The sequence below is a fragment of the Vespa crabro genome, chromosome 13, assembly GCF_910589235.1.
Source record: "Vespa crabro chromosome 13, iyVesCrab1.2, whole genome shotgun sequence".
NCBI lineage: Eukaryota > Metazoa > Arthropoda > Insecta > Hymenoptera > Vespidae > Vespa > Vespa crabro.
In genome coordinates, this window is record NC_060967.1 from 3,594,988 (window position 1) to 3,616,959 (window position 21,972).

General features: G+C 40.2%; 1 protein-coding gene across 11 annotated transcripts in view; it reads right to left on the bottom strand.

Moving 5' to 3' along the window:
- The window catches only part of LOC124428537 (nuclear receptor coactivator 2-like), a 41,422-nt gene that overhangs the window by 14,587 nt on the left and 4,863 nt on the right, over nt 1-21,972 (bottom strand). For 8 of the 11 annotated variants that reach the window (XM_046972716.1, XM_046972709.1, XM_046972710.1 and 5 more), the window contains 5 exons: nt 20,866-21,814; nt 7,969-8,076; nt 7,671-7,809; nt 730-846; nt 103-280 (listed from right to left, as the gene is read on the bottom strand). In XM_046972716.1, the coding sequence (XP_046828672.1) occupies nt 103-280; nt 730-846; nt 7,671-7,809; nt 7,969-8,076; nt 20,866-20,894 (571 nt within the window). In that variant the 5' untranslated portion in view covers nt 20,895-21,814. Of the gene's footprint in view, nt 1-102; nt 281-729; nt 847-7,670; nt 7,810-7,968; nt 8,077-8,637; nt 8,922-16,981; nt 17,127-20,107; nt 20,128-20,865; nt 21,815-21,972 lie in introns of those variants that run through there. The other 3 variants (XM_046972713.1, XM_046972712.1, XM_046972711.1) reach the window with 3 other exon arrangements.

A 21,972-nucleotide genomic window follows, 5' to 3' on the forward strand; every position in this document is an offset into this window, starting at 1 on the left:
ATCATCACGCCTTATCTCGAACTCCCATTCTCCCCGTTGTATAACATTTTTTTTTTTATGAAATATTACAGAAATTACATCTTTCGTTATCGATATACCGACCTAATGACAAGGGCAACAACGTAGGCATGAAGACGTTGTGATCTCCATGATGTATAATATTATATATAACCTTTCCCAATACATCGTCCTTCGTATAATTAATATACTGAGTAATGTTATCCGTTACGTATTCCACTCGTCCCTCGCTATTTAAGACGAACAGGAAGCCGTCTAACGCCTGTAAAAATAAAGAAAGAAGAAACACAAATATAGATACACAGTTACACGGGGGGTATCGTTAAATATGAAGGAATAAAAAAAAAGTCGTCGGGCGAAAAGGAAAGCAAGTAGGTACCTTTCGTAGGAAGCTGTTAATAGTCTTACGAACAATATTCTTTTTGATATCAGCATAACGTATACAAGTATAGCTTGTACTATTTCCTTACGTGGCCAAGCTGTTCTCCTTTTAACAACTTCCTGCAAATAATTGATCGAGATCGGATCTAAGCCGCGTTCCGGATTGTTAACCGACACGCGGTGATTGTTGTCTTCTTCTTCTTCTTCTTCACTTAAATATTAGTCTCGAGAAGAAGACAACGTCGACGCACGATTGCGTTCAATTAACCATCGAGCATAATGCAGTAGTCAAAATTTAGACGCTCATCGTTAAGATTTATCGATTCTTACCTCCAATAATATAGGACCAACTTGATCGTTGGACAGTATGTTAGGATTCGATGAAGATACTTCCCCTTGTTGCACGGCATGACTGTTGGAGCCCTCTTGTTGCCTGATGTGCCGAATCTGTAAGGCAAAGCATTGCTGTCAGAAAATAAGCGTTGACGTATTTTAGTAAGCATAAATGCATATAGTCGACACGTGGTAGGTTGGCGTACTAAAACTGGATGGTAACCATCAAAAATCTGATTATTTTGCAGGAAGCTTTTTTATCTTATCCAACAAAAAGGGAGAGAGAAAACAAAAAAGATGAAATATCCGGTAAAAAGAAAAACGCTTTTTTTTTTTTTTTTTTTTTTTTTTTTTTTTTTTTTTTTTTTTTTTTTTTTTTTTTTTTTTTTTTTAATTATCTACCAAAAAGAAAAGAAAAAGAAAATAAATGCATAAATCATGGCATAAATCCTTTTCTTAATGACATTACATGAGTTTTCACGTAAGAGTAGTATCCAACGAGATCCGTATATCGATGAGAACAAATTTTATACGAATGACGCATATCGCTCCAATGCAATACAAGCTTCGACTTTTACAAATGCAATTTCATTTTTCTCTCCAAGTCAAAAAAGGTACGATGCCGACGATGCTAAAAATTTTTAAACGTAAATCACCAGTCAAGCAAAGCTTTCACCGGTTATTCTAGATTTCAAAAAAAGACAAGAACAAACAGGAGAAAAGAAAAGAAAGAAAAAAAAGGAAAAAGAAAAACAAACACCTTAAAAGACGTACAAAGAATTCTGCATTCTCTTTCGCCGAATATACATACATTCTATTCGTTTCTCCCTTACCACGTCATTGCAATTTCACGCGCAATGATAATACGAAACGCTGATTCTACTTTTCCTCCTTTCCGCGATATTAGCTCGTTCAAAGTTTGCGTTTAAATCAAAATCGTTTAAATCGTACGATTATTCATTGTTTCATAAAAATTTGTTTTTTTCTTTTATAAAATTGTTTAATTAAAAAACAAAAAGAAAAAAAGCAGAAAAATTATTAAAATTCTAGAATTATAATGACGACGTCGAGTAAGTTCACTGCAATGATGCAAATAAATAAAAAGAAAAAAGAAATAAAAAGAAGAATCGGCGCTTAACGAAAACTCAAAATGGAAAAGTCGCTCGTTTTCGCGATTCATTCGATTCAACGGTCGTGATAGTACCTAAACGGGCAGGCAAGGCGGACGAACGAGAAAATAATCAGGTTGGGTGACCTCCAGCCGCCATTTTAAAACCAAAATAGTCACGTGTTCTGGAATACTCTATATACAATGGATGCATCCACGAGGCGCAGTTTGGTTGCAACGATATTGCTTCGTCGTTTACACTTTCGCTAAGCGTTTATAAAGGTTTCAAACCGATTGGACGGCTCGATCGAATGATTCATCGAGCAAGATTTTACAAATTAAAAACAACAAATTATACTCACCGAAGAAGATAAATTCGCACGATATACCTACGTTAGGACCGCCGACCGTTTACATTTTCATTCTTAACAAATTTACAAATTTTTGATCGATGGGTATTACATATGTTATACATTTTATATATTATACGATTATAATCAAAGTTTTCATGTAAAAAGTAATACGTTCCAATAGGTTAGTACAAAACGAAAACTGTATTATTCACAAGGGGTCACTTAATTATTTCGTAAAGAAAGCGCGAGTAAGGTAGGTCAAGTTAAAACGTAGCGAATGAAATTCATGAGACGTTTCGAACAATGGGCAAAAGATTCTCCTAAAGTTTGTAAGCATTGACAACGGAATAAGATCGAAAGAGAGGTAAAAACGATCCTGTTCGAGATGAGTCATTTTCGTTCGGTGCATCGTCCCCGATGCCGGTAAGAAGATCCTCTAAGACCTCCGAAGAGCTTATCTCGAGGAAGAAAAGTAAAAGATAAAAAGATTTCATCGAGGATCCGTCGAAAGAAAGAAAGAAACTACCTCGGACATCGTCGTAAATACGTCAGAGAACTTACCGTTGCAGAACGTACGGTAGGGGGTGGGGAACTGGCGGCACGCGAGCCGCATGTGGCTCTTTCTCCTATTTGCCTGTTCCGGTAAGATGGGAGGAGACGATCCCCCTCCCTCCCCCCCATTGAAGCGGGCTCCTCTATAGCCTCGCGAGCCGCACGGCTTTTGTCTTTAACAAGATGCATGGATTGGTGGCTAGTGAACAGTGGGGAAACGGATTGATCGACGGCGAGGATCGTGCAGCTCGCGGCAGAGAAGTTGCCCACCCCTGACGTACGTGAAAGAAAAAGAAAAAAAATAAGAAAGAAGATCTCTGCAAAACCGACCGACATTCATGGTCAGAGAAGGAAAGGGGAGAAGTGTCGAGCGTCCTTGAGCTCGTATTTCGCGGCTCCGATAGATCGCGCTCGTAATCTCGATAGATTTAAACGAACGGACATGCGGCTATGACGACGACGACTATAACTATGATTATGGCTATGGTTATCAAAACGGAGATGCAGACGAATAAGAGACAACGACGGCGACGACGACGGTAACGATGACGATGACAGTGACGATGATGCTGATGGTGACGGTGACGATGGTAAAAATGGCGACAGTAAAGAAGACGATGCTGCTGGTGGTGGTAGTGGTGATGATGATGATGGTAGTGGTCGTGATGATGATGGTGGTGGTGGAGGTGGAGGTGGAGGTGGTGGTGGCCTCGAAAAGTCGGTGACTCCACCGAGTCCGACAAACGGTGTGCGATGTTGCCGCTAGTCGTTTCACGATGGCACACGCATATGCGCGTGCGCGTGCATATACATACATATGTACGAGTATCGCAATATCTCTAGTTCCATTTTAACGTGATAAATTCTTAAAATCTCCCTCGTTCCTCCCTCAAATTCTTCATAATATATAATTTATGAAAAAGAAAAAAAAGTCCAAACGAAAAAGCAATTAAAAATGGATAGAAAAGAGATCTTGTTCGTCACTATTGGTACACATAGGTATACCTTCTTCTTATCGAGGTCAAAGTCCGCTCTAGACCTAAAGAATCAAGAAGAGAATCGAAATACGAGGCTGCGAATTCTTTCAATCTCTCCTCTCAGGAGACTCGATCGCTGATGCTGATGCTGATGCTGATGCTGCTGATGGCTGGCGGTGGTACTCCTGCTGCTGCTGCTGCTGCTGCTGCTGTTGCTGCTGCTGCTGCTGCCGCCGCCGTCGTATCTCTTTCGCTCTTCGCCTCCTCATCCTCCTTTTCCGCTCCCTTTCCTACTAGCCGCCTGTCGGTGCCTCGCTGAAAGATCGTGCGCAACGCGTTACTGCGCACATGACGTCACGCAGATCCATGCTCAGGTAGCTCTCTCGGGTTGTAACGCCGCGAAAAAGGACGCTTCCTATTGATCTCAGTGACGTCACTCAAGGTCACGTCACGAGTTCTGTCCGTCCGTCCGTCCATTCGTCCATCCGTCCATCCGTCCGTCCATCTATCTGACCGTCTACTCTCTGTCTTGTTGCTATCAATCTATCCATCTATCTCCCTCTTTCTCACTCTCTCTTAAGCTTTTTCTTACTATCTTTGCCATTCATACTTTTCTTTCTTTAGTTTTCATCGTTACATTGCAAATACCGTTGCAAAATTACAACGTCTCTTTTTAAAAATGACTGAGTCCCTTCCTTCGAAAGTACTTAACAAATGTGAATTGTCGAACTGATCTAGATGACACAAGCCGATAATGGACCAAACGAATCTATGAAAATCGATTAGATCTATTGAAAAGTTTTATCCGATTAGGGTACGATTACTTGTACAAAGAAAAAGCTTTCATCGAAATGAAAAGTTGTCGATATCGATGAAAATTAAACATTATTAATTGAATCATAAAACTATTAAAAATCAAATATTATCTTATATAGAATACGTAAAAATAAAATTAAAGAAGAAAAGTATAAAAGTGTATTTTCTTTTATTTCCAAAACACGCGTCTATATATTAAGAAGAAAAGAAAATGAAGAAGGCAAACGCGAGTGAAGTTTCGTTTCATTTCGTTACGAAGCTGTCGCCTTCGGAATCGACACGTGCTCGGCCGTGAAGCGCACGATTCTAGCGCAATGTGTTCGAATGAGAGAGTTGGTGAGTGATCATGTGTTTGTATATGTGTGCATGCGTGTATGTGTGCATAAGAGAGAGAGAGAGAGAGAGAAAAAGAGAGAAAGAAGACGGGAAGTCGTAACCCTTCTCTTTGCTTCGACACGGTACACGCACGCACGTACTTACTCACGCATACACGCACGCGCGTGCGCATCCATTCCATAGTCGGTAACCGGGCAAAGTATGGACACCTTTCTGCGATTTGCGAAACACCACCACGAGCAGCAAGACGGCTCTCTCTCTCTTCTTCCTTAAGAAAGAAGATCAATGCTTATCGTATTTGTGCCAGCGATGCCAAAAATTAACCCCTTAAATGTATCTTTGCCGAATTATAATTTAATATGCTAACGTAAATCTAACAAAAGTATTTTATTGAATTTCAATGTCGAAACATTATCACGATATCATTTTCTCATCATGGTGCTATAACGATTGTCTCTTAAAATTGACTAAACGGAAAAATAAAAATAAAAAATAATTTTGTTATTGGCCGACTCGTTACCCCAACATATACGTTACGACTAAAATATACTATCAGAAATGTATTAAGTAAAACGGAATTGTTTCAAAAGCTAAAATAGAATATTATCGACTAGATTGGACGAATATTTTCGTTGGAAGATTATTCATTGTACTCTGGAGAGAATTTCAGGGAATCTGGAACATTCGCCCGTCTTTTTTCTTGGTACCATTGATGTGGCAATTTAGACGAGAACGACGATAATCTCTTCTTCGATTTTCCTCTTCTACCACCACTCTACTATCGGATGCATAACGATTACATTCGTACGCACGAAGAGGTAGGTGCATACGTTCAAGCAACGCGTAGCAGGATCGATTCAACGATGAAGAAAAAAAGACGCGCTTGGCCCAGATTTAGAGATATCGCTCGGTCGACGACTCGAGGAGTAGTCTCGTGTATTATACCTTTACTTTTCTTTACAAAGAAAGCAAAAGCCCTTTCTCCGCGGAGTCATTCTCGATCGACCACCGTTTCTCAATTTTTATATCTTTTTAATCTCCTATAATGCCATAAAACTTTGAAATTTCATACATAGGAGGTATAGCCGCGTCAACAACTTGTCAAATCTGCTACGACCTATATTCCATAGTTGGAAAAAAACTTTGGAAAAAAACTTTTTCAACTGGAACAGTTTCGAATACGTTTCGCTTCGAAATGGCTATATTGGTATGCCTGTGGCTATCAACAGCACGATATCCCACGGACATCCTGGAAGGAACTCGGTAATCCCGCCTACGCGACATTTCTTCTAATCGCAAGTAGACCCTTACTTAGAGATACTCAATTCGCTCCGGTTGAGATCTCTTAATCACGTATTGAACCTTGTCACACCTTATCGCATCTTGTCGCACAGATCGAACTACTATAAATTATATTTGAAAAAATAAAAAACGTTTACATTACATACATAAATATAATTAATAACATCAAAATTGTAGAAGATAAGGGTATCATATTTAAAATACAATTATTGATCTTCGATTTTCTCGATTAAAAGAATAATGGACAATAATAGTAGGACGAAACAATCACGTATTATTTACGCAAGCGAATGCGTCAGAGCATCGACGTTCCTAACTCTCCTAATCTCCGAATGCTCGAACAAAGACGACTTGGACAAATTTAAACAAAACAATGAATCAAACTAGATTAGTTTCTTTCTTCCTCATCAATATCGAAGAAAATACTTTTGAATTTCGAATTTTATCGGACACGGAAAGCATCTGAATACATTTATCTATAATAATGACGACGTGCCATAGAAATAATAATAATAATAATAATAATACTAACAATGGTAACGCTATGATTTCAGTGCATTCCATAGATCTTTCTTAACTCTTTGATGCGTCATGTACCTATATATGGAGATAGTAACAATTTAATACTTTGTTCGTGCCTGTTTCGTCTAATTTTAACGAAAAATAAATTCCTCTAAAGATCAACCCAAAAGAATGAAAATTTCAACGTAAAAAGAAAATCAAAGTTTTGCACGAGGTCGGTAAACTCTCCATCCCCTTCCCTCTCGATCAAACAAAAACGAAATCTCGTGATATTTTCTTAAACGAAAAATATTGACAGTTAATTGGTATTAATGATAAAACCAATGCGATATACTTTCAGTATTGGCATCGATAAAACGCATGCTATTGATAAGAACGTTCAACGTTTGTACGATCGCAACTACCTATACCGATTTCTCCCAATCGAAAAATCTTTTTTACGTATTATCTATTTGTTAAGCGCTTCAAAATCTCGTCGAAATCTCGATGGTCCACGTTTTGTTTCTTGACTAGTTTTAAGATTACAAGCTTTGCTCTCTCTCTCTCTCTCTCTCTCTCTCTCACTCTCTCTCTCTCTCTCTCTCTCTCTCTCCATACACATACACATACTCTCTCTCTCTTTGCATTTCCAAAGTAGAATATTTAAAGAAATATCAACGAGCATATCGGTATCGTCTTTGTTGACGAGATAGCGAATCGTTATCGATAGGAAAACAAATTTGATTTGAAAACACGCTCTGCGACCACGAACGAATTTCGAGATCGATTTCCCGAGTTTTACGTTACATTGCTTTTCGTTTTCCATCTTCGATCGTGATTGATTTGTCAAAAGCAAAGCATCGAATTTAACGATTCATGTTGATGACGCGAATTGCACATTATATAATTTAGTACAACCATACTATTGCGTACAATTTATACAATCTTGACGCAAAATTAAGTGGAAAAAAAAAAAAGAAAAGTGAAGCTTACCTGATCGACGGTTCTCTGAAGGATCTGACATTTGTCGGTCTTGCCAGAGCTCATGTCCGTGGCGGAAATCAGCTCGGCAAGCTCATCAAAATACAGGTTCTCCTGGTTACGTCGTCGTTTTTCGTTAAGGCACTTGTTACTGTAAACAATCAAAAATCAAACATCGTTTCATATGCTACCACCGAATACAAATATTGGTAAATATATTTTAGGTTTAACTCGGCTATATCCATTTTTCTTAAAAAATTTGTTTCATTTAAAAATCTATTAAATGATACTATTGTATGTATTTACTTACATCTGTGATTGCGGTTTGGCATCCGATTTCTTTCTTTTCTTGCCGATGCTACCGGTGATCGCGCTCATTTTGACCCACAGCGGGTCCAGCAGTTTACACGGGCTAGGCCTATAAACCGAAAAAAAGGAAAGCGACATTAATACAAATTTCCTGTTGCAAGTGGTAAACAGAAATACGATCGAATCTCTAATGAGAAAATAATGGGCGTTATGCGTGACAGAATAATCGACGTTGATCTAGATTTTCATTTATCACCGTCTACGTAAAAAAGAGAAAGAGAAAGAAATAGTAGAAATATCTTGGTGAAAAAGTTAGAGATGAGGAGATTCCAGAGAAAGGGAAAAGGAAAGAGAGTAACATTACGGTCGAACGTAACTCGGTCGCATGGTGTTCATGAGACTGGAAAGCAAGGTGAATCCATGGAATCCGATAATCACGCTATTCTATTGTTTCGCAGTATCTAATAAATTAGTAAGTATGTAGATTTTGGGCAATTTATTTTAGATAAGTAGTCATTTTTTTGTGGAAAATGGCATTTTTTGTCATCTCCATCCCTTTCCCTCCCCACCCCTCTCTTTCTCTCTCTCTTTCTCTGCGACTACGTCAAGCATCCACGCCAAAGCGAGCCTTGATCAATAACTTTTGCGCGCGAGAATATGAGCCTCTCACCGAGCGATTTTTCCCTGCGATCATAAGAATTCCATTTTTCCGCCTTGTGGAAGAAAACACAGGGAACATCCCGAAAATAGACAAATTCGATTTCTTTTCTTTCACGATAATAATCTTTCTTCTTATTCCTTCGGTCCCCATTATTATTAATACACTCAAACTCTTGACCGCGAACGTCATCAACTAGGAAACAACACCCACTGACTTTTTCATTCTTGCTACTGCACGATGCGCCATGAAACCGAACGGAATGGAATGGACGGAACGGAGGGGATACGGCCGTCGGGAAGACGCGCGCACCCTCTTCCGATCTGATGAAAAGAGATGCAAAAGTAGGTGAGAGAGCGAACATGATCAGTGATCCTACGTCATAACTTATCACATAGAAAAGCACCTTGCATCGTGCATCCACGTTGCTGTCATTCGTTCGACACTTGCTACGATTCTCTCTCTCTCTCTCTCTCTCTCTCTCTCTCTCTCTCTCTCTCTCTCTGCCCAGGTTTATCCTAATCCAGACTTCTTTTCTTTTGGTTTCTTTTTTCACCAGTCTAATAACAGCAAAGATAACGCTAAATTCTTGCAGAGAAGTGAAAAAAGAGAGACAGACAGGAAGAACCTCTCTTCTTCTCTACTTCTTTTGGTTTCTCTTTTCAGCAAGTTAATAACGGGGACGATAACACTAAATTCTTGCAGAGAAGATGAAAAGAAAGAAAGAAAGAAAGAAAGAAAGAAAGAAAGAAAGAGAGAGAAAGAGAGAGAGAAAGAGAGAGAGAGAGAGAGAGAGAGAAAGAGAGAGAGGAAATACTTCTCTTCTCCTTTCGGTTTCTCTTTTCACCGCGTTAACAACGACAAGAGAGGAAAGAGAGAGAAAGAGAGAGAGAAAAGAGGATTTCTCTTCTTCTCTTTCTCCTGTCAGCTAATAGCAGCAGCGACGGCACTAAATTCTTGCAGAAAAGAAAGAAAGAGAGAAAGAGAGAGAGAAAGACACTCAGCAAGACCCGCACACACTCGTGTATCTTCCCTTCTCTTTTTTTCTAGTATACACGAACGTCACCAGATCATAGATCGACTTATTTCCTATTATCAAGAGGAAGAGGGAGAGAGACTGTGTATGTATTTGTGTAAATGAGAAAGAGAGAGAAAGAGTAAAGCTAAGGTGCGAGAAAGAAGAAAAATCGTGACGCGAAACGAGCAAACTAGCGTGGCTCGGCTGTGACGCCACGCTCGGAGTATCGGTTGTGGGTCGACACGTAAATGCGGGACCTGTACCCGCGTGTAATATAGGTCAGTGGGCCAGGGCGATCATGGCAACGCGGACATGCGCGTCGGCCCGCGAGCGAGACGTTCTCGACTCTGTCGGAGTATCTCTCTCTTTACTTCTTTTATTTCTTTCATTTGATTTTTTCAAAGGACGATTATATCAAAGCTGTTAGATTCGTACAAGAAGGAGAGGCATATTCATTCTTTGAACAATACGTTTTATATAACAATTCTCTGATTTTAGCAAAGATTTAAAAATCAAATTATTACACGGTCTAATTTTTTTTCACAAAACAGAACCTGTATCGTCGACCCAAGCAAGATATACATCGCAAGATATACTTTTTTGGTAGGTAGAGATCAGGAAAAGGTCGAGATTTTCACAAAGTTTTCAACGTTTTCGTTTTCATACTACTTTCATGCGACATTCTTCCTGCCTTCTAAAGTTCCGATCCCTCCAAGGTTGACCGTCTCTTTCTTGCATACCGATACGACCACTCATTCGCCTTCCTTCCAGTCGATATATATCGTCCTCCGTTGCGACGTTCGCTTCTAGCGCGTTTCCAATCACGGTAAACTCACACTTTCACGGACGAACACCTGTTCTTAACATTAACTATTTTATTCGTTAAAATTCTCTCCCAACGATCTCTGTGATCAACTCGATCTTGATAATTCATTTCGTAAGATCGAACGATTTCCCTTTTTCTCATTCTCCGTGATAAAGTTTATTTTTTCATATAACTGATCATTTCATCGATAAATTATCATTTATGATAAAAAGGAATAATTATTTTAAAAACGAAGGAAAATTCTATAAGCTCTGTGAGCGTTGTTACTCGAAGCATGTAATATTAGGAATATTTGGATTAAACTCTGCAAAGTAAAGTAGCAGTTCACCAATAACCTTCTATGGCAGTTGACTAAACGAACGATCTTTAGAAACACTCGAAGGATCTTTCGTAATGCAAAACACTAGACTAAATTTGATGGAAAAAAAAAAAGAAAAAAAAACAGAAAAAAAACAGAAAAAAAACGAATTAACGAAAGAGAACGATTCTGCGATTCGATGACCGTGTCGCGCGTTCTTTATCAAGACATCAACCGGCTTTCACCAAGCAACCGAATTCACTTTCAAAATTACCATCGTCGATCGTCGTTCGAAAAGAAAGGCAACGTTTTAATGAAGATCGAAATCTCTGGAAATTCATTTTACAATGCGTCAAACTCATCTAGAAAATGTATAAACCAGACGACGACGACGACGACGACGACGACGACGACGACGACGACGACGACGAGGAAGACGAAAAAAAATAAAAAATAAGAAAATAAGAAAAAGGCTTCAAAAAATAAGAAACGTGAAGATACAAAATGATTAATCCTTTTTAGCTGACAAAAAGTTGCAAGTAGACATAAAAAATAAATTTAATCGAAGGGTCGAAATAAAAAATTGATTGATTGAAATTATCCCTGAAAAAGGGCTTAGTTTATGAATAAATTATGACGCTATACGAATTGGAGTCTTAAACGTTAAAATTAAAAAAAAATTAAAAAAAAAAATAAATAAATAAATAAATAAAAAAAAAATAAAAAAAAATAAAAAAATAAAACTTTTCCTGGGAATTTCGTAATATCAGTTATAAATCTTGCTAATATTTTGATCATCTTTAGAAAATCTCGACTCGTAAAGAAAATTTTTACTCAAAGACAGAGAGGAGCGAGGAGTAAGGGGAACGGCAAACGTGCGAGGACGACGAAGGAAAGTGAACCTGAACTCCGTAAAGAAGAATCGGAACGGCGAAAGCGTAGGTCACTAACAGAGAGGTGGGTATACACACATTGGTAGTTAAGCGCAGAAACTCTCTGGTCGATGGCCGTGGCTGAGGTACTCGCGTCTTTGGAACAGTTTACGAGCACGTGCCTATACCAGAGAAGTGTGTTACTAGCGAAGCGTAACCGAGAGACCTCGACCAAATTAAATGTGCGGTCACTTCCTACGAACAACCACGGACTAGCCGTTTTATCGTTTTATCGTTTCCAGCACGGAAAACAGTGACAGTATCGAAACGACCTATGAATCTTGATCCGTTACTTATGCAAAGGTTTCCTTCTCGTTCTAAATTTAAATAAAAACATTTAAAAAATGTTTACGACTATCGACAAAATCTTTTCGCCGGATGCAAAAGTAAGCAATTAACAAAGACAAAGTAGAAATCAAAATCTAAAAAGATTATTATTGGTTTTAAGAATGAAAAAAAGAAAGAAAGAAAGAAAAGAAAAAAGTAAGAAAAACGCGTGTCCTCGTTTTACCGAGAGCTCGGACACACCATGGCGTTTCAGCGACCGACGTACCGTTCGCATCGATCGAACTTTAAACCGATACGCCTCGATGACGTCTACGATCTCTTCCATCGATGAGCGACGCTCGGTCGCTCTTTCTTCCCTCTCAAACCTCTCCCCCCGCTCTCGCACGCTCTCCCTCTCCCTCCCTCCCTCCCTCTCTCTCTTTCTCTCTCTCTCTCTCTTCCTCTCCTTCTCCCAAGTTCGTGCTTTCGAACAGCTGCCAGATTGAACTTGTAGCACCAGCTGGATACTCGGAACGACTCTCCATTTCTCTCTCATGGCAACCTGAAATTCGCTTTTGGCTCGGTCCCATTTCTATCGTTCGACTCGCTTGAGATAACTCGATCGGAATTCGAACGAGTCGTTCTTTTTTTTCTTCTTCAATAAACAATATAATAAAAACTACGAGTAATGCGTTAACTACACCTAATACGAATGTATGAATTACACAGCATTATAGGGAGTTAATCAACCGGTGCGTACGTATGTGCGTGGCAAACAAAACTAACTGTAAGAAAAGGACGAAAGATTGCTATACAACACCAAGTATACTGCTACGCTTGATGAGATGCTAATGATAAACACGATGTAGACGTAACGTGGGAAGGGAGAGAAATAGTTGCCATGTCGACAGACGACGCCGCCTCGGTGTCCCCGCTGTTGCTATGATGACGTAACTCGCGTCTTTACGTCACGGGAGGAAGAGAGAAAGAGAGATAGAGAAAGAGGAGAGAGGGAGTGGTTTAGACGCGACGCGACGCGACGCGTCCTCTTCACCCCATCTCTCCTCCACTGTCCAGGCTCGGTTCTTCTAGGGCAGGACAGCGTTACATAACGAATCAATACGACGGATCGATCATTTTTTCTTTTTTTTTTTTTTTTATTTTTCTTTTTTCTTTTTTTTCCGATTTTTTTTCTTCGTTTAGGGACTCCTAGACGGTGATTGCGTGGAAAAACATTGTTCGCGAATTAATGTTTCGTGTTAAAATTCGTAGAAAAAAAAATTTTTTTGTTGGAAAATACATATATCGTCGCAATGAACTCAATCCATTAAAAATTATACGAAAACGATCGTCAGCGTTCAAGCAAGTACGTGACCTCCTCCTCCTACGATACCAAAGGAATATCGTCATCTCCGAAAAGAGATAGAGAGTCAAAATCTTTCCCGAGAAAAGATTTTCTTTCTTCCTTTTTTCTTTATTTCTTATAAGACAGGGATGCATTTCGACTTTCGACTTTGTCAACTTTTAACAAAATTAACACGAAAGATTCTCAAAACAAAAAATTAATACACAACGGAGGATATTCAAACACGATATAAGAAAAATAATAGCTTATAAAACGAAGACGAAGACTACGAGCGCAAAAAAAAAGATGATGACACGTTGAGAGTATCAATATTTGTGTAGGTGGACGTACGATGACGAGGCTCGATCGCGAACTAACTTTGCCGCTCGAATTTCCGCTGCGGTCGTTGCTGCGGGTACCACCGACGTCAGCAGTTGAAACGCTAGACGATTGCAGAGAAACACGCAGTGCCTACGAGATCAAGGGACGCACCTCCTAATACGCGGTAAATGAGTCCCTTCCTACTTAAAAATTTGTTAATTAATTTTGATTATAGAAATGAAATTTCGAAAGGAACAATAGATCCATATCTATGTACGTTGCGTTATAATGCATTGAACGCGCATAGGTTACGCGTTTACACGTAACGCATCGGTCAGGGCTTGGCATGGATCGATAGTAGACTCTCTACTCGACGAATTTCAAATAAGGGTTGTTTCCTCTCTTTTCTTTCTTTTAAAAGCGCATCTACCGAAAATGCGGGGATTTACGGACCGCGTAGATCGTGCCTTAAAAATGGATAAAAAAAAACACTAAGAGAGAGGGAAGAAGAGCGAGTTCTTAGAACGTCGTCGTACGCTCCTCTCTCTGTCTCTCTCTCTCTCTCTCTCTCTCTCTCTCTCTACCTTTCTCTCTCTCTCTCTCTCTCTCCCTTGACGTTAAAATTAAAATCCGGTCGTCGGAGAACGTCTTGCATCGAAAGGGAGCAAAATTTCATGCGAAAGAACGGCCGAAAAGCTGGACAGATTATAACACGTACACGATTCTCCGCGAGGCCGGCTGCCTTCAAGGTCAAACCCTTGTACCTCCCCTTTTACCGATAGCAAGTATTCCTTCTTTTCAGTTCCCTAAGAAAGAACTTGAACGTTTTAGAATACACGTCTTTGTCTTGGAAAAAATTATGTGCGAAGCCTTTTCGGCGGACGTTCGTCATTAAATTTTTCAATGAGCCTACATTTTTATATTTCAATAGCGATTATTAACGATTAATAGCGGAATGAATATTAAAAAGAAAAATTAAACTTTTAACGACAAATATGCTTTATGGATGATGTAGCTTGTTTGTGAGCATTTTAGAACCTTATAGAACCTAAAGGATCGATGCGAGAAGCATGGTCTATAGGAAACACTAACTTACTCTGAATTTAGAACCGGCAGACTATATGCAAAAGGAGAAGTTGGAGGAGTTTTGATTCGACGGGAAAAAGTCCGAAGGAAGCGTAAGTTGCGCGCGCGCACGTTATGCCAAGTAGGCATATACCGTGCGAGCTGGACTGACCTGCCCCACGAGAAGCATCGACGAGCATCGATGTAAATCGCGGTTGGTATTTTCAAACCGAGTGGAAACTCATCGATGAATATGGAGGGAGAGGAAAAGAGAGAAAGAGAGAGAGAGAGAGAGAGAGAGAGAGAGAGAGAGAGAGAGAGAGAGAGAGAGAGAGAGAGAGAGAGAGACAGAAAAGAGAGAAAAAAGATTTTCAAATTTTGAATGCTGTTTCGTACATTAGACAGTAGTAATGACAAATAGTAGATTTCCGATTTAGTTAGTGTACTAACTAGTGTACTAATTATTGTACTTGGTATATATTATTAGTTGTTGCTAGTATATTACTACTTCGGTTCAAATCTTTTTTTGTACGAATAAAGACAAGCGGTTAATGTGAGCGTTAAATAATAGTGCCGACTGATCGCGAGCGATCGACGAGAAATTTCAATTTTGTTATCTCTAATCACAGAGATTATATCGTATATGTATACGAAGCGCGAAAGCGATAAAAAGGAGGTAACGATGTGGATGGACTCGTTACGACGACAGTTCGAAGATTAGCGATACGTCTACAGAGACTTGCACTATTATATAAATCGAATCAAACCCCTCGCAATTTATTGAAGAATATTTTCATAAAGTGATTCTATATCTCGAAAAATATATTCTAATCTTATACCGAATAAACAAAATTGAATAACTAAAACTATCATCTTTGTAAAGGTTTAAACGAACGCTTTAGTTTCGATAAAAATTTATTAAGATTAAAATTATTAAAGGCAGAATATAGAATTTGGATCGTTGAGAAAAAAGAAACACGTTTTCGTCGAGGCAACGCGATCATGGTTTCGAAGCGAAACTAGATATATCGTTCGGTTAGGTTATATAATAATAATAATAATGGCCGAGACTAGGCGTATACGGGCAAAATTCGTGGCCTTCGGAGAACAAAGGGTTCGAGGGAGCCTTATAGAATCTGTCTACGGCTAGGGCGTTTAGGTTCTTTTTACGGTGCGCCGCACGGTTAGGGCAGGACAGTGCGGAACGTGAACGAAGAGAGGAGAGGAGAAGAGAAGAGAGGAGAGGAGAGGAGAGGAGAGGAGAGGAGAAACGGAGCGGAGCGAAGCGTTCAAGACACAAAATGAAATTCCACACGCTTCGCTTCTACCGAAATGCGAACGCTCCCTTCGGAGACAAGATACTCTATACGTTTCGACCTTGTCTCGAAAGCACGTTTACCGATATTTCGAATACATCTTTCTATGCTTGGAACTCGTTTGTATGGGGAAGATTTATCACTACTTCTAGACTGTTTTAACAAATTGAAATTTTTGTCTTTTAGCATTTTACCGACTTCTTCCTTCCTTCCTTCCTTCCTTCCTTCCTTCTTTCCTTTTTTTCTTTCTTTTCAACGTTCGAAAAGTCCGAATCATAAATACGTTCAAGTACCTATATTATTATGAAAGCAAAGTTTATCGATTTCCCGGTGTAAAAATCGTCGAGGCCAAGACACGTCGAGCAAAGAACGCGTGCCGTACTCGAATTCCTCCGCACACACGACTCCCGTGTGCGTTTCGACACCGCACGGCGACGCAATCGCTTCGTGCGAAGCGTGAAATTGTACAGTGAATGTCGTTAGGAACAACCATGAAATACTTCGAGCGAACATAATGGAAATAAACGAGTCCCCGGCGAGTCGATAAGTAAGTACCGGCATTTCATCCGTCCATTTCCATCCGATAGTTATATTTTTTATACGAAGAAGAAATTTCCAAATAAATTAGACCCCGAGATTTATTATTGTTCTCGTACCAGACTTGAAATTTTTCACGTCTACATTCCCAGCCATTGTTTCGTTAAAGAGATGAATCATAAATCCAAGTATAGTCAGTCTTCTTTCGAGGATAGCGTCTTACATCAGAACTTCTACTCTCTAAATTATTACAGAAACAAGGTAAACGAACACAATAACTTCTCGTCTGGATGCTTCTTAAACGTGAATTAATAATAACTTTAAAGAGATTATTAGAGATTATCAAATTTGTAAAGGCGGTTATTGAATGTAAAAATGAAAAGAAAATGGTGTGAATATGTAAGAGAAAAGAGAAAAGTATTCTACTCTACTAGTCTACGTCGGCCGCATTATTGGGTGATGGAGGCAGGCGTGGTACATTCGACGACCTTGACCCCTGTTCTCGACTGGCGCTCGTTCTTCGTAGACCGGTCGATATGTGCCGCTCTCCATCCCTCCGCGATATAACGTTCCCTCTTTACCTCTCATCGGAGAGGGGAAGAGAAAGAGAGAGAGAGAGAGAGAGAGAGAGAGAGAGAGAGATCGTTTCTCTCGACAAGCGGCGTCGGCGTCGTCGCCATCGTCGCGTCGCTACTGCCATCCTCCCTCGGTTTCCTCCTCCTCTTCATCCTTCACCCTCTCTACTCCTACTCTTCCTACTTCTTATTATTGTAGTCGTGCCTTCTAGTCCGTAGTCCGGTGCAATGTGTTCGTGAACGCGTTGTATCGATTTCGCGGATGCCGCCACAGTCGACGCAGAGTATATCCACTTTTAACCGAGTACAATTTTCAACAGAATTTGAATCTGCTTTTGATCCAGCTTTTCTTTTAAGGCCAAGTTAGTATTTTACATTACGAGGGATCATAAATGATACTTTTATCTTATGGTATAATATCTATGAACTATAAGTTCTATCGTAAAGTTCTTCCTAATCGAAGGTACGCATTCTGGAATAGATATATTTTCTTTTACGCGATTATTTCATTCAATTTTATTCCTTTTCCACTAAAATCTATGATAGGTATATTGATGATCAAAAATATATCGGACATGTGTGAAATAAAATTTGATTTTTCCCTTCACTGAAGATCTTGCATCGTCGTTAAAGTAACAAACTCGGACGCGATCGGTTCAGTATCTCGTGACCGGAATACGATACTTACGATAGCGTCGAAGCCGTCGACCGTTATGTTTCTTAGTTAAAGAAAAAGGAGGAGTGGCAGCGAAAACGACGCGCTTATTCGCTAATGCCAGCGATGACAATATCGAAGGAGAATCAAATGTCAGCGTTTTCCACGCAACAACAAACGAGAAATTGACAGATTTTTACAAGAATCTTACTCCCTACTAACAATAATACAATCCCTCCCCCTTCTCTCTCTCTCTCTCTCTCTCTCTCTCTTTCTCTCTGTCTCTCTCTCTAACACCCTAGAAACGAAAGGGTCACGTGCTTGCTTTGGGCCAGTGCCACGAAAGACACACAAAAATATCATACTCGCGTCACGAAGTCGCGGAGAATCAAGAGAAATTCGCATTAACTTAAAGAACACGCTTGTTCCAAACGCCTTGTGAATTCTGCTTGAATTTTTAGCAAAAACAATATTCTCTCTGTGCCGAGTTTCTCTCACAAGTAGCGACAACACGCGGTGTGCCGTAACAGCAGCATGCCGTTAAGCTTGTGTAACGTAGTTTACTTCCATGGTCATCCCCTCGACGTCGCCTAACTTTCTAGACAAAACTGCCTACTCCCTCTGCCCCCTCTCCCTCTTTCTCGAGCAGCAGCAGCAGCAGCAGCGGCAACAGCAGCAGCAGCATGCGCACACTCGGTCAACGATTTTGATCCTTTTGCTCGGCCGTGGCTTCACTTCTTGCGTTGCTTTACCAAGAAAACGTAATTTTAGCCCCCACCGAGTGGCAGGTAGGAAGGTAGGAAGGTAGATAGGTAGCTGCTAGGTGGGAGAAGAGAAGAAGCGGGTGCATGCCTAAATTGCCGAGGAAACGAGGCCTCTCTACTTCTTTTTCTCCGAGGGCTCTCCCTCACCCTCGCCTGTCTCCCTCCACCCTTTCTCTCTCTCCCTCTCTCTTTCTCTCTCTCTCTCTTTTTATTGGATCTTTCTGAGATTGGCCGATACATAACGATCGAAAAATAAGAAATGTACTAAGCGAGTTTTTAGCGATACTTTTAAGACGTTACGCTCAAGTTTTGCTTCCTCGTCGAGCTTACTTTGCCTTTGAAGGGGAGAGATAGAGAAGGGGGTGGAAAAGGTTGTTAACCTCGGATTCCGTTAGAGTAAATTAATAAAAAATGATGTCAAGGTAATGAACAATCATTTTTTTAACGAAAAGAAATACTCTCAACATCAACGGTACTAAGACGGAATTTATGAACGTTCACGGCCCTGTTATCATACGGGACCGATCGATATGTATACGGGCGGGAATCGAGAAAGCAGTTAACTCCCGAACAAGCAAACGTACGACTAATCGATATTTCCTGCAGTCGAAATTATTCAAATGCCATTCAGAGACGAAAGATTAGACAGCGTTCAATGCTCTGTCTCCCCACTTTTTTTCAATTTCACATAGTCGAATCAGCGTTTTCAAGATAAAGTCGATCAAAGCTTGGACGTCGAAAATGAGATAGAACATTTTCGAGAAGAATTAAGAAGACGATGCATTCGACCAACACATCCGAGGAGGGGAATTAGAACTAGGAAAGGCCGACCGGAAGGGCCTGATCCGAAACAGACGGAGAGTATACGCTTGTGTGCTTAATGAGAGTGTGTGTGTTTGAGAGAGAGAGAGAGAGAGAGAGAGAGAGAGAAAGAGAGAGAGGAAGAGGAGGAGGAGGAGGCCACATAAGAACAAGCGCGTGTGCCTCGTGGCCTGGAGTTGGCATAGTCGCCACCGCCACCGCCACCACCATCGCCACCACCGCCACCATCACCACCGCCTGCCGCTTTGCCGACTGCTTGCCTGCTGTTGACCTTGAGAAGATTCCTCTCTATGAAGGAACTACACGATATAGGATCTAACGGTGGTCGTTTGTTCCCTCTAGTTCTTCGACTAGCGGCCAAGTAAGCTAATGACGAAAAATATGCCGATAATTCGCTATGATTGCCTACCTCTGAAATCAGACCCTTCATCAACGAAGCCTCGAGGACGTCGAAATTATGCGAAATTGGCCGAGTCAAAGAAATCCGCCGATTTATTCGACCGGCAAAACAAATAAACTAATAAAATGCGAAATACTACTTCCTGCAATAGAAAGAAAATTACATTAAACGTATCTTATAGTTTCCCTCTTTGAACTTTACGAACTTTATCGACTACGTTTCCTTTTCGATCGTTTCTACGAGAAATACGAATAGATCAATTAAAAAAGAAAATATCCATAGGTAAACGCTTAATAGTTTCTGTAGAAGGAAAAATTATACTGAGAATAGGTATATCTTACGTTTTCCCTCTTGAAACGTTCAAATTTTCTTTACGATCAACGACACAAGGAGGTCACGCAACTTGTCAGCCAATCAATGTCAGCGCCGAGGCAAACATCCACGGAACGATTAAAGATATCTTGACACTGTATAGTAATCGTTGTTAAGCGCGTTGAATACTAAAAATAACGTATTTACGACGGACGTTGATATCGTACCTCTCCTCCCTCTTCCTCTGCCCCATCCCCAATCCAAAGAAGCGCAGTATTACTCGTCATCGAATAAAATTTCTTCAGCTAATAATGCTCCTCCTTGTAAAGAAAGAAAGAGAGAGAGAGAGAAAAAAAAGAGAGATAGAAATGCTATGAGCATGGCCCGTGCCTTTCTTCTCGATGACGAATCAACGAATTTCGCGTTTCCACGTTTAATGTAGGGGAGGAGAAGCAAGAGAGAGAAGAGAATAAAGTAACGTAGAAGGAGTGGAAGTCGTTTTGATTCGCGCACGCAAATTCGATGCAACGACGTACGATCCGAATCGTAACTCGTTATATAACATCACGGCGTGAACGATAAAGGCTAAAGAAGATGTTTTGGCCGACTCGATTTCACGCTGCTTCCAATTTTCAAATTCACTCTCCACATATCTCGTCGGAAAGAAGAATCGTCAAATCGAGATGATCGATGCTTTTCGGGCCTAACGTAGAACCAGCATCCGAAATAGCAGCAATGATTTAAGAATATGAGGAAAAAAGAAAAAAGAAAAATGGACAAAACTTACCCTGCATTTTCAGCCGTAGCAATGGACATGTGCCTCCTCTCATGGAGAATAGGCGCGGCGTCGCATTGCCGGGGAAGATCCGTGCAAAATGTCTGAAAATCCAAAGACACCTCTGCCAAACAAGTCACGTTAAGAGAAAGATGCACGAGTTCACCGAACTCACAAGGAACGATGATTTTTCTCTATGTATATTCACCGAATAAGAAGAAAAAGAAAAAAGGAAGAGGAGGAAGAAGAAAAAGAAGAAAGAAAGCAAAACGAAACGGAACGGAACAGAACGAAACGAAACGAAACGAAACGAAAATAATAATAGCCGAAGAAAATAATAGCGAGCACAAGTTTTCACCAAACTACTTTCTTCCGAAGCACTTCCGAAATTGGAGTTTTTCTCTCTCTTCGTTCACGATTCGTCGTAAAACGAGGCCTATCGCTTTCTCGTTGGCCTCTTGTTTATCGAAGTTCACCAGTATCCTTCTTCTTCTCCTTCTTTTTCTCTTCGTCTTCTTCGTCTCGATGAGAAATGAAGATGATACGAGAGCAGTAGTAGTAGTCGGTACGATTTTCACGGGAATCGTGATATCTAACGTTTTTAAACGACGAAACGACGTCCACGACGTCAACGACGTCAACGACGTCAACGACGTCAACGACGAGGACGAGGACGGCAAAGCCGGAGACGACCTCCTCCCCGTCTTCCTCCTTCTCCTCAATTTCTTTTTCTCTACACGAGCAAGATAGCCCGATCGAATTCCTCTTCTTCTTCTTCGCCACTCCCGTAACATTCAGTTTGAACATAATTTTCAATCGTCGAACTCCTCGACGACGACGCGACCGTCCTCCACCTTCCTCCACCTCCACCTCCACCTTTATCACTTTTTCCCTTATACTCCTCACAGTTATAATTCTCTCGTGTTGATTGTACGAAACCTTAACGATTCGTCGAACGATTCTAAAATATAAGAGAAAACATTTATTAGTCGAAATTTGTTTGATATTTTTTTTCGCATAATAAAAACCATATCTTTCTTTTCTATTCTAAATGTACTGGGTTGGCCAATACGCATTCAAATTTTCAATAACTTTTAGATAAATAAAGAGATGTAACAC